This window comes from Heliconius melpomene, chromosome 2 (genome assembly GCF_056956725.1).
Source record: "Heliconius melpomene rosina isolate 202511_hmr_F chromosome 2, ASM5695672v1, whole genome shotgun sequence".
Taxonomy (NCBI): Eukaryota; Metazoa; Arthropoda; class Insecta; order Lepidoptera; family Nymphalidae; genus Heliconius; species Heliconius melpomene.
In genome coordinates this window covers 2,413,184-2,430,426 of record NC_140390.1, presented here as the reverse complement: position 1 = coordinate 2,430,426, position 17,243 = coordinate 2,413,184, and the positions used below count along the sequence as shown (strand labels likewise).

The 17,243-nt window shown below is 31.9% G+C and overlaps 1 protein-coding gene across 1 annotated transcript; it reads right to left on the bottom strand.

Moving 5' to 3' along the window:
- Positions 1–202: 202 nt before the first annotated feature.
- On the bottom strand, positions 203–16,553 carry LOC146540311 (fatty acid synthase-like). Its single transcript, XM_085197856.1, is given in 40 exon segments — positions 203–934; positions 1,173–1,275; positions 1,350–1,526; positions 1,722–1,872; positions 1,962–2,112; positions 2,187–2,340; positions 2,450–2,564; positions 2,707–2,913; positions 2,996–3,145; positions 3,608–3,780; positions 4,086–4,250; positions 4,650–4,762; positions 4,845–5,016; positions 5,087–5,237; positions 5,467–5,573; positions 6,086–6,235; positions 6,643–7,074; positions 7,278–7,523; positions 7,630–7,744; positions 7,845–8,102; positions 8,521–8,669; positions 8,770–8,960; positions 9,422–9,531; positions 9,625–9,750; positions 10,022–10,206; positions 10,291–10,439; positions 10,517–10,700; positions 10,949–11,100; positions 11,175–11,344; positions 11,741–11,900; positions 12,230–12,321; positions 12,323–12,414; positions 12,528–12,731; positions 12,802–12,944; positions 13,125–13,303; positions 13,383–13,499; positions 13,694–13,897; positions 14,013–14,133; positions 15,837–16,029; positions 16,470–16,553. Coding segments are annotated over 40 exon segments (6,888 nt in total). The 5' UTR covers positions 16,533–16,553; the 3' UTR covers positions 203–320.
- Between the last annotated feature and the right edge of the window lie 690 nt (positions 16,554–17,243).

The window sequence follows — 17,243 nt, the reverse complement described above, 5'->3', positions numbered from 1 at the left end:
AACTGTTGAGGTACCTTGATTAATTTCTTTAGTTCTGGGTTTGAAATATTTTACCCTATATGCAGTTTCAGTAAAAGGAGCGCTGCCTCTTCCACCCTGTATATAAAAATAAAACAGGCTACTTTGAACATTCACATTTAATGGCTGAAGCGGCGAGCGATTCGCTAGTATACATAAATTTCAGACATAATTTGGTTTAACTTAAAATAGAAGATTTATATAAGGTTTTTAGATAAGAAACTAAGAGGTAGGTATTATAGCTGTATTTCATAACCAGAAACATAACAATGTAAACAAGACGTTAAGTTTTCTATGTAGGATCAGTAGTCTTCGGAAGTATTAGGGGCGTTAGCGTTGGTCATAAATGTATCTGCATTTAAAATGTATGTTTCACAAAGATTCTTACAATTAAAAGCTTCTAAAATATCATCACCGAGGTGACGATTAACAATAGCACTGCACTGCAGGTTCTGTGCAGCAAATGTGAAAGGCGAGTCCAATTGATATTCTATGACTTTTTGTAGGGAGTGTTTTTGTAAAGCAGAGACATTGCTCTCGTTGTACTGATTATGAGCTGATAAAGGTTTCAAAGATATAAGCTGTGACCGAAGTTGCCGTGGCTCCTCATTGTATCTTCGAGCTTGTACGATTCGTCCATACGCTGCATTAATAAGCTCCTTAACGTATTGATTAGAATGCATGATTTGACCACTCATTAAGTGGACGCTCAAGGACACTTTTTCCTCCCATGACAGATTTTTTTGGAGAACGTTGTTTAAATCTTCTGTGATTTCTGAACAGACCAAACTAAACATATGACGCAGAATAGCATCTTGCAATTCTTCTTCTGTTTTAAAGTCTTTAAGTTTTTCTTCAAAGACGGCTTGAATGTCACTTGGAGCACCACCGATGCAGAAAACAGTGCCAGTAATACCTGAAGTAAATATAAGATTAATTACATTAATAATAGTTTTGTACAAAGGAGTTAATTATAAGATTTTATGTACAAAAGAAATGGCAGATAACAAAGTAATAAACTTTTGCACAAACTTAGTTTTACGTATATATTTTTAAAGTTAATGTAAATTTTATAGAAATAGAAAATAAACAATACATTGATGTAATATTTTTAATGACGTGGCTGTGTAAATGTTATATTAAAATGTCTATACCCTGATCTTCCAAGATTGCTGCCAATTCTAGAGCAACTAAAACACCAGTTTCGTATCCCAGTAAATAGAACCCATTCTTTAATTTCGCCTTCTTTACGAGAACCTGCAAACACAAAATAAATTAAATTCAAAAAAGTTAAATTTGCCATCATTATATGTATATTATATACATCAAACCTTTGCATATCTATCTGCCATTTCCTGAATAGTTTCATTAGGATTATCAAGGCCGGGTTGCAGCACGAGAGCAGGTAGTTTGAGACGCTCGCATAAAATTTGGAAACGCAAATGAACACCTTCTACTCCTGGCACCACGCATAAGCATGTTTGGTTGACATCAAACTCATCGTCACGCTAAAATATAAAATGTAATTTTATGAAGAAAAAGTACAAAGGAGGTAACGAGTATGTAACTTATAGATCTAAGAAACGAGGTTTATTATAAAAAGCTAAATAACAACTAATTTCTGCTTTGTAAGTATCTTTAAAATACCATATTTTTTATGATGATTCTTGTTTGGACAAGGTAATGTTTGCCGGGATACTTACCATTGCTGAACTAATTACTAGTGTTTGTAAAAACACCATTTCTGTCGTGGAAAGAAGTTCGTCATTATCAACATGTGATAAAAATGTCGCCAAGCCGTCAGTTTCTTTATGTGTTATTTTTGATATCACCTGGTTATCTAATGCATGTAGTCTGTTAAAATAAATAATAAAAAGAGTCTTAGTATATGTAATTGATTAAGATATAGTGTTTTTGTTTCTTTATTAAAACATAATACATACGTTTGAACAGTTCCTGATGATAAATTACTTTCGTCTAAATTTATATGATGTGTATTTTTCAAGTAAACTCGAAATATATCTAATTTTGTAGAATCGTGGCATAAATCTCTGATATTAGTGTCTTCTGGTATATCATCTGAGATATTGATTCCTACAAATATGTGACATAAATAAACAATCAATCAAAAGATATAAAATGCAATGAATAGTAACGTGACGAAATACCTGCTATTCTAGCAAACTCTTGCACCAAAGAAACTTGAGAAGATTCATGCAAAGAATGTACTAATACAGTATGTTCTTTAAGGCATAATGCTTTCTCAATGGCGTCAATGGCATTTATAGGCGAAATGGCATCATCATTTTCTCTATTATGGTCCTGCAAAATATATGCAAGTGCGTAAAATTTAAATTTCGACAGCAGTAGTAAAAATATTTTCATTTTATTTTTTTTATTTTATTTATTTACGACCTTTACATAATTTTACCTTTTGAGTGAATTTTAAAGCGGGCAAACTGATCCAGGTGAGCTTATGGCTATTTATTGTAGACACGATTTGATCACTGGATTTATTATCACCAATGTTAATAACAGCAAAATATCTACAACAATAAAAAAATATTTACGCACTGATAAGATTTAATGTAAAATAAAATATATGACAGACCCTGGTAATAGCCGGGATTAATGCCAGGAAGAAGAAGAAGAAAATATATGACGATGATAACTAGAAATGGTACTTACTTTAAAATTAAACCTAATTTTAATGACAATGAATTGACTTGCTCTAGCATTTTCTTGCTATTTTCACCTATTGTGTTACCAGAAAAAATATAATATACTCCTTCAACACTCGGTAGTAATTTGGTATTATCCAAGACGTTTATTATATTTTGATTAAAGGCATTGTCTGAAAGTGATTCCACGTATACTCCTTGCTTTGCCCACATTCTATAAAACAAAATGAAGAGTTTATAATTATGTTACATTTAATAAAATATTCTTTTATATAAACTTGGATAATGTCATCTACCTTAATTTCATTGATAAACAATTGGATGTATTTGAAGAAATGAGTATAATTTTTTTAGCACCTCGGCTTACTAATCTGTCAATTAATTTCAATCCCAGTAATTCATTTTCTGATACAACTAATTGTGCCAATTTCGGAGAACAATTTATTCTGAAATAAAAAGGAGTAGCCAAGTTTTTAAATAAATAATTGTTTAAGAGGCCTTTTAATATACAGGATGAAAGAGGCAGCGCTCCTTTTACTGAAACTGCATATAGGGTAAAATATTTCAAACCCAGAATTTAAAAAAATAATCAAGGTACCTCAACAGTTTGGACGTAGGATTTTTTTCTCATTTCACAATTTTTATCCATACCTGTATTTCCTGTGACGCACACATAAGTGCCGACGTTGCCGCTTTGACAGGTAAGTGTGTCCGTGCCTATGTTATACTTTACAAATGGCGTTTTATTTTAAAACGATAATTTTATTATTTATTTTGTTTGATAAAATAACCGTTTCATTTTTCGGAATTATTATTTTTCTGAATTATATTAGGCTTTTATAGAGTAGTTAAAACTGTGGTTTCATTTAAAGTGGTGCTGACAATTCCACTCTTTATACGTAATGTACCTGGTCTGAATGTAAGGAAGATCTTCATTTATGCTCAGTAGCACACGTCCACGATGTCGGCTGCTGGCTTGAAGAGAGAATGCGCGAGGTGCATCTAATGCTGAATATGTGATATGTGTCAGAGGACGAATGTATCCACGAGCAATACCCTCGCTCAGCATTAGTTGCAGATTCTACAAAATTTCAAATCATATATAACATTTATTTTATGAACGTTTTCAGATGATTATTCAAAATTTCAAGCATGTTTAATGAAACAAAGCCGATGTAATTTTTTTTCAAAAATGTATTCATGAGGATATGACAGTTGGTTAAAATAATATTACACATATTATTCATTCATTTGAATAGATTATTAAATTCAATGAAACGATCTACATATACATTATACATACATATATTGCTTGCTTAACTCGCTTTGCAACATATTTCTTAACAATAATAATTAAAAGTAAAAATAGATCACAGTAACATTTACCTGTAGTTCATCAGATCTTGGATTTTCTAGCATTGAACCAAAATTAAGAGAAGTGTAAGATATTCCTTTTAAGAAATTTTTCATTCCTAAGTTATACTTTTCCTTGTGCAGCAACAGAGATGTGTCAACTACTGTTCCATATATAGCACAGCAATTAAAAGAAGTCTAAAAAAATATTAAATTAAAACATGCATATTATTTGTTGAGATTATTTTTTGCGCATATGTTCTTAATGACTTAAACAACAACATTTCAGACCACGCTTTTTCAGGTAAAAATAGTGGAAGCAATCTCTATCATTTGCATTTGTCTTTGCATCGATGTACAAATCAACCTGTATATACATAAATACTGACTATTAATGATACAAATTAATAATACTGATTTACTGAAAGATTTAGCAAAACCATCTTTAATTCACATATTTGAGCGTTAATCATTATTTAGAAATTTGAAACTGTAAGAAAGTAAGTAAGTAGTTAAAAGTAAGATTACGGAATACATCAAAATTAAAAAGATATATGAATTCAGATAATAAAAAGAACTTTATATATTATAGCTTACATTTTTAAGCTCTCCTTTTACACATGATACTATTAAATTACAACCTAAACCCTTGGTAGCATTTAAGACCATATCACCAAAGCTAATGTCACGTGAATTTCCGATATTATTTTCTGAAATGGAAATTTATTGTTAATGCATATACATGAATAAACGTCATTGTTATTCATAATGTTTAGCAACATTCAATAATACCTTTTAGTTCTGGGAAAAGTCTTCGTAAGAATCTTTTTTTCTTATTATCGCTAACTGTAGTAAAAACTTCACAATCGAATGCCAAAGCGATCGATATAACAGCCTGACCCAGAGCTCCTGCACCACCATGAACCAAAACTTGGATTCCTGGCTTCAATTTTCCCTTAATACACTGAATATACATAAAATATGTTAAATATTTTAAACAAATTCAAAAAAATATACTTAATAAATGATATTACCAAGCTATAAAGGGCAAGACAGTATGCCAATGGAACGGTAGCAGCATCTTCCATACTCCAATGTGCTGGTACTGGCCATAGAAGTTCTGGTTGCACATTTACGTGTGTACGAATTGATTCAGATGTTGCAATTCCCATTACGCGAGCCCCACTATCAAATTAAGAAATAAAAATGAAAAAATCTATTGATCGTAACTTATATCGTTTGATTTTTAATTATTATTATCTTCACGCTGCATCCCGCACACAGCAGGGTAGGCAGAGGGAACCTAGTGTTAAGATACTCAGTTCCCCAGTTTTTGCCAAATTCTGGAGAATTCTTTGCCTCGACACCAGAGGGAAGAAATCAATATTAAATAAGTAAAATAAATTTTGTTTACCCTTTGGTTGTGCCGCTGAAATCAAAAATTTGAATATCTTCTTTATTAAACGCAGTAGTTCCTATTTTCTTTTGGACTTCTATGTCGTTTACTCCAGCATAATGCACCTATAATATTTATAAAAAAAAATTGATTTCCACTGTTTCGGATTCTTTTAGCCTCCGAGGTAAACCCGGAAACCCTTTTTATAAGGGTGACGTGTCTGTGTATATTTGTATCTCTATTTCTGCATATATACGTAGCCTCTCAGTAGATGAACCAATTCTGATCTAGTTTTATTAACTGAAAGGTAATTTAATCGACCTTATAAAGAATAAGGTCGATTAAATTACCTTTCATTTCTTTCATTACCAAGAAAAAAGAATATGTTCAGCCGTTTGAAGATCATCAGCTTTATATGAGCAACTTACACGTCACTTTAACAAAATTTTTTACAAAAAGTAACTTTGTTACTGAATTATTATGTAGAATCTAATTTAAATTTATAGGCGAATTTAGTATCTACAGAGATTTTATAATTTTATCGTTTTAGAATGTAAATAGAAGATGATGTCGGAGTTTTTTTAGATTTTTTTCATTTGATAATATCATAATTATTTCGTAACATTTAGTTAGGTACCTTAACATTTATCCCTTTGGCATCTGACTCTGAGGCTTCTGTCCAATGCAGAGAGTTCAAATCCCCTATTCGTTCAATTTCAAGTTCCAATTCTCGACCTTTAACAAGGGTTTCTTGTATTGGCAAGTAATATTCACCACCCCATTGGCCCTGAAACAAATCAGTAAATTTATAATATAACATTAAATTCGTATCGCAATAAGAGTGACTGTAAACGATAGTCGAGGGCTCGATACCTATTTGCCTGTTTATTTTCCTATAAATTATTTTTTATTCCCCGCTCTAATAAGACAAAATGCAGTGTTTCATCACTCGTTACGCAATGTCTGCACACATCAAGTCTCCAGCATCAGGTTCTCTTTGCCTATCGTTCTATATGCAGGATAAAATTGAAAAAAAAAAAACAAAACGGTTCAAGTGAAGTAAATATTTGATTATCCATATAATGTAAGGGGCGTGCTCACTGTTCTCTACGTTCATCAACCCCCTATTCATTTTTCTATAATGAAAATAAATATTAACAACGATTGTAATATCATACATTTTATACTACTTACATTTTTAAGGATATTCACGTCCAAATCAGTAAAAGGTTGATCCAGAAATTGATCATTCGATAATTTGCCATTGATCATAATTAAAGTAATCTTACGGCCTTCTTCGGTTTTCCATTTCTTCACTATAGATTGTAAACCAGCTAATGGTGGGTACGAAGTCAGCAAGATAAGACGTTGATTTAAGGGTATTGCTGATTTTCTTGAAGTCAGTAAGGCAAGATCTGATTCTGTTTTAACTGTGACAGCACTGGTACCTAAATTTGAAACAACGGGACGCCATATCACAAGTTCTAAAACTGTTGACTTAATGGTATGTGCACAAATACTTTTATATGGTATTGATGGTCGGTCATTCAGAATTTCTGATCTATATTTTTCGTAACTGACTACAAATGTTTGACATTTCAGATTTTGGTGAAGTAATTGGCACATCTGTAAAAATAAATTTATATAATAACAAAAATAAATGTAAATTTAAGTTTATTGTATGTTGATGTGTGTTTCTTTATAAATGTTCATTTATAAACCGTTCATTTCATGGGGAAAAGTTGAAAATGAAGTTATACAAGGTGTTTTCCTTGCATATGGAATTAAAAAAAAACGTGAAAACAAAAAATAATAAAAATGATACTTACATTATTGTCTGTTGATAAATTTGTCACTAAAACTAAATCGAATTCATTCGATAATACATCTTTCCGTAAGACATTATCTCTATTGACCCTCAAAAATGTTACTTGTACTCCTGGTATTTCAGAAATAATTTCATTAATTTCTAAAAAGTCACATTTACTGTTTACAGATATTTCTAAGACATTTAGTTGTCGCTTGTTTAAGTTCTGTGCAACAATTTGTATATAAGATGAAAGTGCCGACGTTTTCTACAATAAAAAATGTGTTTTTTACATTACATATGAGGAATGATAAGAGGATAAATAGTAAGGATTAATAAAATATCAATAACAGCAAAGTTAATTGTATGCTTACATCTATGTAGTTTGTGGAGTAATGTGGAACAAATCGTAGAGCTTTAAATCCGATATTTTTATTGATGGACGGTAAATCGTTGAACCTTAAATGATTTATTATAATACCACCGCATCTAAAATATTAAGATTTTTATAAAATTTACATAAATAAAAAACTTAAAATAAATAAATAATAAATTTTCAATTTTATTATATTTTAATATCCTGCTTTACCTGGTATAATCTTGGATTTCATATATTTTAGCTGGGACTACGTTTACGTCGTCTACCTTGTTATTGTAGTAGAGAGCGTGCTCATTTACATCAATTATCATCTTTCTTATAAAATTAAACTGAGATACTGTTTCATGAACTCTTCTCAGCATGTTTAGCTGAAGCATACCATCTATGAGAGTCACCCAATTATTATTCCATTTTAAATTTGCTTCAGATAGTGACAAATTGGCATTGTAAATACTGCAAAATTCTTTACTGAAAAATTGTTATTAAATTATTAATAGATAAATTAATGTTAATTTGCTTTTAGGGATTGTATAAAGAAAAAATCTTAACGTACCAATTTCATAGAAAAAAATCATCACAACTTTGTTTTGCAAAAACTTAAATTTGTTAAGATTATTATTACTAGAAGGTTAAGTAGAGGATACCTCGGAACCTAGAGTTAAGACACTATTCCCAGTAACACAATTCCGTTCCGCATTTTCCAGTAAAATTTCCAGGTACTGCGTATTGAGTCAACTCAACGTCGAATTTTACCTCGTTATTAGAGCGAGAAAATGAAAATTTTTACAAGTTGTACATTCTGTTGACCTACAATCATGAAATTGGCTAGGAATCCTCAAAGAACTCGCACTTGACAGGTTATTTATATAGTATTTTGAAAACTTACGAATAATTATAATCCCTTGTTGAAAAGAGTGTATATATATCGTCTGTCTTCATTTGCATTTCGTCGTTAATTTTTAATTCATATTTATCTGTGCCTTCTATTTTTCCAGTTATGTAACCTGTCACTACGTAACTACTTTCATCTAATACCTAATCATATAAATATTATTATTGAAGTAAAATAATCAATAACTCAATCAAATAAATAAATCTTCAAAAACTCAATTAAATCTCATATTATATTGCTTACTTCGAAACGACCCGTTCCTCGATGTAAAGTAACGTTTAAGCGCAGGTTATGCTGGTCACGAAGAAGCGGTTGTAAATAAAAGTGCACGTCATTAAATTGAACGGACAGCTGCTTTTTTTCAACACCTAAAACCATTGCTAGTGTATCCCAAACTCCAACCAGCAAAGCAGAAAAGGGATACAAGTTCTTCTCTAAAAAAAAAAACATTTAAGTTACAGCTATTATTTACTATATACTATATTGTTTACTATATATATTATTTATTATATATAGTAAACAATATAGTATATAGTAAATTAAATATTATTTACTATATACTATATTGTTATTATTAAAAAAAACTTTATCAACCTAAGTGACATGGAAGTGAAAGTAAATGGACGTCAGTCTCATGAAGCGTGAGAAAATAATGGTCTAAGTGTGAATGCGAAGAAAAAAGGGTTTGATATTTTAAAGATATGAAGAATGGACGGCATACAAGATAAGCATAAATGTGTAAGATATTAAAAAAAAGTAAACGAAGTGGGATACATGTGTGAAATTCACCGAACGAATTGAAAACGATATGCAAAGACTGAAGCGATGGGTGCTAATTTCTGTATGGTTATCCCACTAGGGGCAAAACTTAAAATAAAGGTCATTATCCACTTACCTCTAATAACATGGCCTTTTAAGTAAGCGTTCTCATCATCGTGAGTGGATATAACTAATTTAGTAGCCGCCGCTGTTTTTCTATGAGCTGACACATATAAAGGTAAGTTCCTGTAAATTAAATTTTCAAAATATACTGTGCAAATCCAAACGTCATAACTAAATACAGTTTTCATATAAAAGTATATTCTTACTAATATTTACCATCTTTCATTATGTGCCCATTCCACTAAATGTGATAACATTGGTGTTCCAGTGGACACAGGAAATTCAATCTTTGGATTGATTCAAAGCACTTCTATTTTAGGATTAAGTCCTCCCATGTAGAGCCTGCAGAAAAGTCAAAACTATTGTGTAAAGTAACATTATAAATTTCGTTACGGTTCAATAAGCTAATGTCTTAATGCAGAATAGCGTCTCACTGTAAAAGCGACAGCTGCAGGTTCGATTCCCACACAGGGGTCAAGTCAATAAATAAAATATTTATTTAAACTGAGCGGAAACGAGGAACAAAATGTCTAAACAGTACATTTCCACTGTACCTGCCATTAGGGAAAAAAGTGAAGTAAAAAACACTACAGCTGAATTTAACTCTACTTACTTTCCAATAGCATCAAGTAAATGTTGTACATTATCAGGGTGCCCGCGCCTAGTAAGCGGTACGTGTTGGCAAGATTCAGGAAGCGACCGTTTGACGATAGCTTGTAATAATCCGTGTGGAGCAATCTCAATCACAATTGCATTCGGTGGAATCAGCCGCGATGTCTCTTCGAAGAGCACAGAGTTCTATCACGAACAAATTGAATATAAAATTAGATTTTATTAATTTATTTTCATTATATCATGTAAATTAAAAAAATGTTTTCTAACCAGTAAATTATTGGTATGGTATTCGGCTGAAGAATATTTCGCAATTTCTTCATCCCATCTGTCTTGTGGAACAGAAGTTGATAACCATTTGTTACTCCGAGGCTTTGGTGTTTGGATAACTTCACTTAAGTACTTAAGTAGGCCAGGACCTTGAAAAAAATATTATTAAGAAAAATAAATGCGATTACAGTTTGAATAAAATTTATTTTTTTAACTTATCGTTTACCTGCTTTAGAGATGTAGCGTGAATGATATGCAATATTTGAACACGGTACTTCTTTAGCGAAAATGCCTTTGGAAGTTAAGTGGGCCACAAATTCTTTCATTGCGACAGCTGGTCCAGATATAGTACTAGAGTCATGGCCATTATGGCAAGCCACTTCTATTTCTGGGGGGCACATTTTCACAACCTACAACACATAGATTAAAGTATGCCTTAAATACTAACTAGAGGGAATAATTAAAAACGTTATTGATGATAACAGTTCCGGTAAACTTTATAAATTAATTTAATATTACTGTGACGGGGACAAGGGAATATATTGCGTTAAAACCAAAAATTTATTATAAAAGAAGATAGTAGTGGAAAAATTATTCCGCTGAATATATTTCCAAATGCAGAGTAGACATTAGTGAAGAAATATTAAAGAAAATACACCTGTTGATATCCAATACCGACTGCTGCCATAGAACCCTTGATAAATGGTGTTTGCAATGAGACCAATCCACGACTATAGGCAGATAAAATCATTTCTTCTGCCGTGAAACATCCATCAGCATACGCACATCCTAGTTCACCCACACTGTGTCCTACGAAAATTTATCGCAAATTGTATTCAAATTCTGCAGTCAAATTCAATTAAAAATATAAAATAAATGCATACCTATAATGTTATCAGGAACAATTCCCAAAGCTCTCAAAATATCGGTAAGTCCTATTTGAATCGCTGCGATTCCCACGAAGGAGTGTAGAATGTTATCAAACATATTTTTATCGCTTGAAGTTATTATATCAACTATATCAATTCCTTTGGGTTCTAAAGCACGTCGGCATCTATTTTTGTCAGTAAGTATAATATTTTACAAAAATGGTTTAAAATAGATTTCAAATGTTTTTAGAATATATTTGGTGCAGTTGACATCTTTCTTAGTTATGAAATAAATTAAATCAGCTTTACACTGCATCCCATACACAGCAGGACTGGTGTGGTGGGGGTGTTTCTTAGTTATACTAGTTATTAAGCGGAATTCCAAAGTAAATATAAAAAGTAATTTAGTTTCCTACAAAATTACATAGCTTCAGCTTTCCGGTATCGCTAGACAAAGCTTAATTGTAGATATCCCCATTTCGGGAGAAAATGAATATAGTAAATTAATATAAGGTTTTCTTTGTTCTCGTAAAATCTAAGGCTAAGGATAGACTTCAAGAAATATACGTGATTTATATTACCGTTCAATAGCAGCAGCAAATATTGGTATACGCATAAGTTCCTTTCCCATTCCTGCCCACTGAGATCCCATTCCACTATACATAAACCAAACAGGTCTCTTCAGGTCATCAAAATAGTCCGTTTTTTCGTTTAGGCTGATAGTACACTTAGCGTTGGTATCTGAATTATTGAAATACATATGAATATAACATGATTATATGTATATTATAAATATATAATCATATACATATGATTATTAGTTACACGTAACATTATGAAAACTTTATTTGAATACAAGTTGTACCTTGCAATTTTGTTTGCGTTTCATGGACATAAAATCTTTATGAATCTCGGGAAGTTCTTTTTCCTTTCCGCTTTCTCACGGATTCAACCCATTCCAAATCTCAATTATCTGCATGTAGTATGTGGCTGTGCGTTGTTTTTATGAAATTTAGTAAGGAAGGAGTTTCATATAAGCAGGGAAGGGCAAAATTGTAATAAAAACGTACCTAGAATTGCGTATCCTCTGCCCAAGTGCCCCATGATACTTGTTTTGTGAATATTACGCAGTAACGCCAATTCTTCAGGGTCAATAGGACGTTTTTAAATCATAAATAATTTTTATTACGGAGGATTCTTGTCGACCTGATAGAGTTACTAGTTGAGGAATATCAGTCTTGTAACGAGAGAGATCCTATAACATGTAATTGAAATTCAAAATTTCTATATATTGAAAGATAATATAGTAATATCATGATTAATTATTTGAAATATTTCATTCTTTATATTTAGATTATTATTCGTTACCTTGGGCTTATATTGGCCTTTCAATAATATATGAGCGTTTACACCAGTAACTGATAAATTATTAACAGCAGTATAAGAGTGATTGATATTTTCATGGTCGGTAACAATACGCATTCGTCCTTCACGAAGAGCTGCAATATCCTGGCGAGGTGAGTCACAATGCAAATTCGCTGCAATTTGTCCAGTGTGGTAGGCCAAAAGCACCTGTTTCAATAAAAACATAATTTGGAGTAAAAGAAAAGGTTTCGTCAACTAATATAATGAATGGACTTACCTTCGTTATAGCGGATATTCCTGAAGCGGCTTCCCCATATCCAATATTTGACATAACGCTACCTATTTTTAAGGTGTCATTTCTATTTTTACAAAAAACTTCTTCGATAGCTTCTAGTTCAGATTTGTCAGCATCATCAACAGCTATAAAATTGTTTAATAATATCAAAGTCTTAATTTTAATTAAATATATTATGACTTTAATTTAATGTATTATTTTATATTATGAAGGAAATTCTAATAATATAACAGACAAGAAAAATAGAAAATTTTATTTCTATACTATTTTAAATATCTAAATTATTAAATAATGACTTCAAATACCTGATCCAAATGTTTCAACATATTCAACGGATTCTGGAGATATTCTAGCTTCGTCATAAAACCTTTTAAGAAAATTAGCTGTAATAGAAGGATTCCTGTAAAAACCAAACTTTGGTCCTCTTTCATCTGTTTCTAATGTTGTGAATTCACATTTAACGTAGGCAATTTCAGCATATACTCTGTAAAATGTCAATAATTAATAACATATGAAATTTGGTATAAATTTATATGGTAAATAGTGTAAGAAAAAATCTCTACCTTAAGGCATCTTTTGCTTTTTGCAAGAAAAGAATATTAATTGCTTCGGATTTGGCACACCCAGTGGCGTTAGAATCAAAAGATTTCGTTTTGCCATCCATACTTAATTGCATTATTCTGAAAATATATATATATATATATATATTTATATATATAGTATTATAAAAATAATAGCTTATAATACGGCTAGTTACTTCAAAGACTATTTCGTATAACACGTGAAACGCCGTTATTTATTCTTTATCTCCTTGTCTCTCTACTCTGCTATATTGGGATACAATGTGATACTGGAAAAAGAAAAAATATAATACCTTGCATAATGAACTGAGGATTGTGGGTGTAAGCACAAGTTGGCTCCTCCAACAATAGCCGCATCGCATTCCCCTCGAGTAATCGCTAAGTAAGCCAGTTCTAATGCCCCAGCGGAGCTGCAGCAAGCCTCGTCTACGGCCATTGATGGACCTTTAGCATTCAGCCAGTACGAAATACGATTGGCGAACATTGTCTTACTGCATCTACATAAAGTAAATTAGTTTTAATATTGTATGGTCAAAACGCTTTTGGAATATATCATGAAATATTTCTTACTTATTTACGTTAATATAGTACTTTTTTTATTTTAAGTCTTACCCTGCAATACCAAAACCCGTCCTGGAACTGGCGACGTAAAAGCATGCCTTTTCAGTCTCAGAAAAGCAACTGCCGATATATACGCCAACTTTTTTGCCGTAAAGTTCGACGGGACTAACGCCTGGTTTGAATAACGAAATACTATAATAATATTGATATTATATACATACAAAGTCATGAAAATTATGAGATATTAAATTAAGTTTAATTTTAAATTAAGAAATTGGGAATACTGAACTGAGCAACAATATCTTTTTAAATTTGGTTTGATAATATTTTCAGTTCTGGCCTACTCAATTTTTTATTTAGGTACTAATCTGAATTGCTTTCAAATTCTAATAACTTTATACAATACTAGCGGACGCTCGCAGCTTCGCCTGCTTATTGCTTAGGGGTGAATTCTAATAAACCATGAAACACGTGTTTAATGAAATATTTTTGAGAGTCTCAATTTCAAATTTCATAAAAATCAGTGGCGATTTGAAGATTTTTCATATAAACTTTCAACCCCCTATTAACACCCCTAGGGGATGAATTAAAATAAACCACGAAACATGTGTTCAATGATATATTTTTAGGAGTCTAAGTTTGAAATTTTATGAAAATCGGTGGCGATTTAAAGATTTTTCCATACAAACTTTCAACCCCTTCTTGGCACCCTTAGAGGGTAAATTCTAAAAAACCGTGAAACACGTGTACAATGAAATATTTTTAAGAGTCTAAATTTCAAATATTATAAAAATCGGTGGCGATTTAAATATTTTTCTATACAAACTTTCAACCCCTATTTCACCCCTTTAGGGTTAAAATTTTTCAAAATCCCTTCTTAGTGGATGTCCAGAATACGAAAGTAAACATATGTCCAAATTTCATGTTTCTACCATCAGCGGTTACGGCTGTGCGTGCGTCTTACCTCAGTCAGTGAGAACAAGTCCTTTTATATATATAGATAAGTTTAATACAATATCTATATATTAAAAATTGAAATAGTTAGCAATTTAATAGATTTGTAGCAATTTTGTCGAAGTAATCATTATAATTTGATATATATTTTTTATTTATGTACCTATTGAAATAAACCAATCGTTAAATGTTAAGGAAAGTTCATCAAAATAGTGCAAACTGCATTATAATCGCTTCAGTCGTTTTTAAGATAAGCACGACAGGACAGTTCGCGATCAGTTACAATTTTATTAAACGTGTACATTTTTCCCGCATAGCAGGATTATCAAAGAGAATCTCAGAGTGTCAGTGAGAACTGACTTGAGGAAGTCAGACCTGTTGCTGAAGCTCTCTTAGATGACATTGGTTAATTCAAGACATTACGCGTTGGTTGGCGGAATTCAATAGCGCGGCTTATCCTAGAGCGAGGAAATAAAAATAATTATTTTCCCCGAGTCGGGATCGAATCCACAACCTACATGCGAAAAGGAAGATACTGTATTTATACACACGATGACGTACGATAGTAATGAGTGGAATTTTATTTATTCTCAGCATTTTCGACGGGGTGGGATCGTAGTTGTTATAATGTCACACGAGGTTGAGGTTTACGCACACGGCCAAGTTATTCATCATTATCAGTGTTCTTGTTTTGAACCTTGATATACTTTCTGATTAATTTTATTTAGGTGATCTATTGGATGTCGATGAGGCCGATCGTGGCTGTGGGTTCGACTCTTACGAAATGAGGCAAACCGCGGCGTTTAGTTCCGTCACTCAGTACGCAATGTTTCCAGAATCCGATGGGAAGTGAGGAGTGGAGAGTATTAGGCTTTCTCCGAATGCACTGTATGCGGCATACAGCGTGAATTTTAAACTTACCAGCATCATAAATAGCTTGGTACGCCTGTTCCAATATTTTCCGTGCCATCGGGTCCATATTATTTCCTAGACGGTAGTGGACTTTGAAGAATTGTGCATCAAATAACATCAAATCAGGTACTTTGCCCGTGTATTGAGCCACCTCAGGATGTTCATATTGCCAACGAGAATGTTCTGTATTAACAGGATTAATCTGTAAAATAATGATGTTTCGTAGATATTGTTAAATCTTTATAAAAATAATATTTGGCCCATAAAAAAATTGTCTAAATCAATTTGCACTTTTACTTCTTCTTCATACTAGAGGTAACACCTATGTCATATAAGATTTCTCAACAAAAGATTTGTTGAAACCACCAGTCCATCACGATCCAAAGTTATTTAAAAATAAATTAGATAAAAAACTTGAGATAAAAAACTGAGAAGAGAGGTTGATTTTTGTAGTATTTTTACAGATGGGTCGCAAGCACGTGAGTGAACGTAATAGGTTGTGGGTACGATTCCTGTTGATGCTATTCATCACGAAATGCCTCCAGGATTCGGGGAAGTCTAAACACTGGACTCCCTCTGCCCATACTACATGCGGATACACAAGTATTTCTACTCTTAATAAATAAACTTTATGAATCTCACCTTATTGTATAAAATGTTCGAGAGTTCCTTTACACTATGAGATTCAGGATATAAACCTGACATTCCCGTTATAAACACTTTTTCTCCAGATCTTTCGCATCCATTTTTCTGATCCATTTTTTCAGGCTTCATATAAGTACTCGTTATAAGAGCCATTTTCTGTAATGCGAAATTAAATCTTATTAATATTATTTTGCAGAGAAACCTTTCTTCCTAGAATGAGGACTACGAAATAATATAAAAGTAACAATTACGCTGGGTGAGGATTACAATATCCCACTAAATTATGATGATTATTATTATTTTATTTATTTTCTATTATGAAAAAATATTGTTAACAACATTATTTTACATTTATTTTCCTAAAATTGAAGTAAATTTAAACAATATATGCCCATACCTTTTTAATAAATTATACTGAAAAGAATTCTGTTACAACCACTTCCATCCACAACATTAATTCTTCTAAATCTATAAATTCACTGCTAGCCCTATAAATTGCATTTAACCTTTACTTTAGGTATTCAATTAAAAAATATCAACGGTTTACGCTTATTTAAATATATTATGATAACTAGCTGACCCGGCGAACTTCGTACCTTCTAACAGTCATACTTTAATTATTGTTTTTTAATTATATTAATTACTAGCGGCCCGCCTGCGGCTTCACCCGCGTGAAGAACGTTATTATGAATTTCTGTCTCCGTGAAAATTTGAGACTCCTAGCATTTCTAGTAACAAAGTTTCATACAAAGTTTCGACCCCAAAAACAAC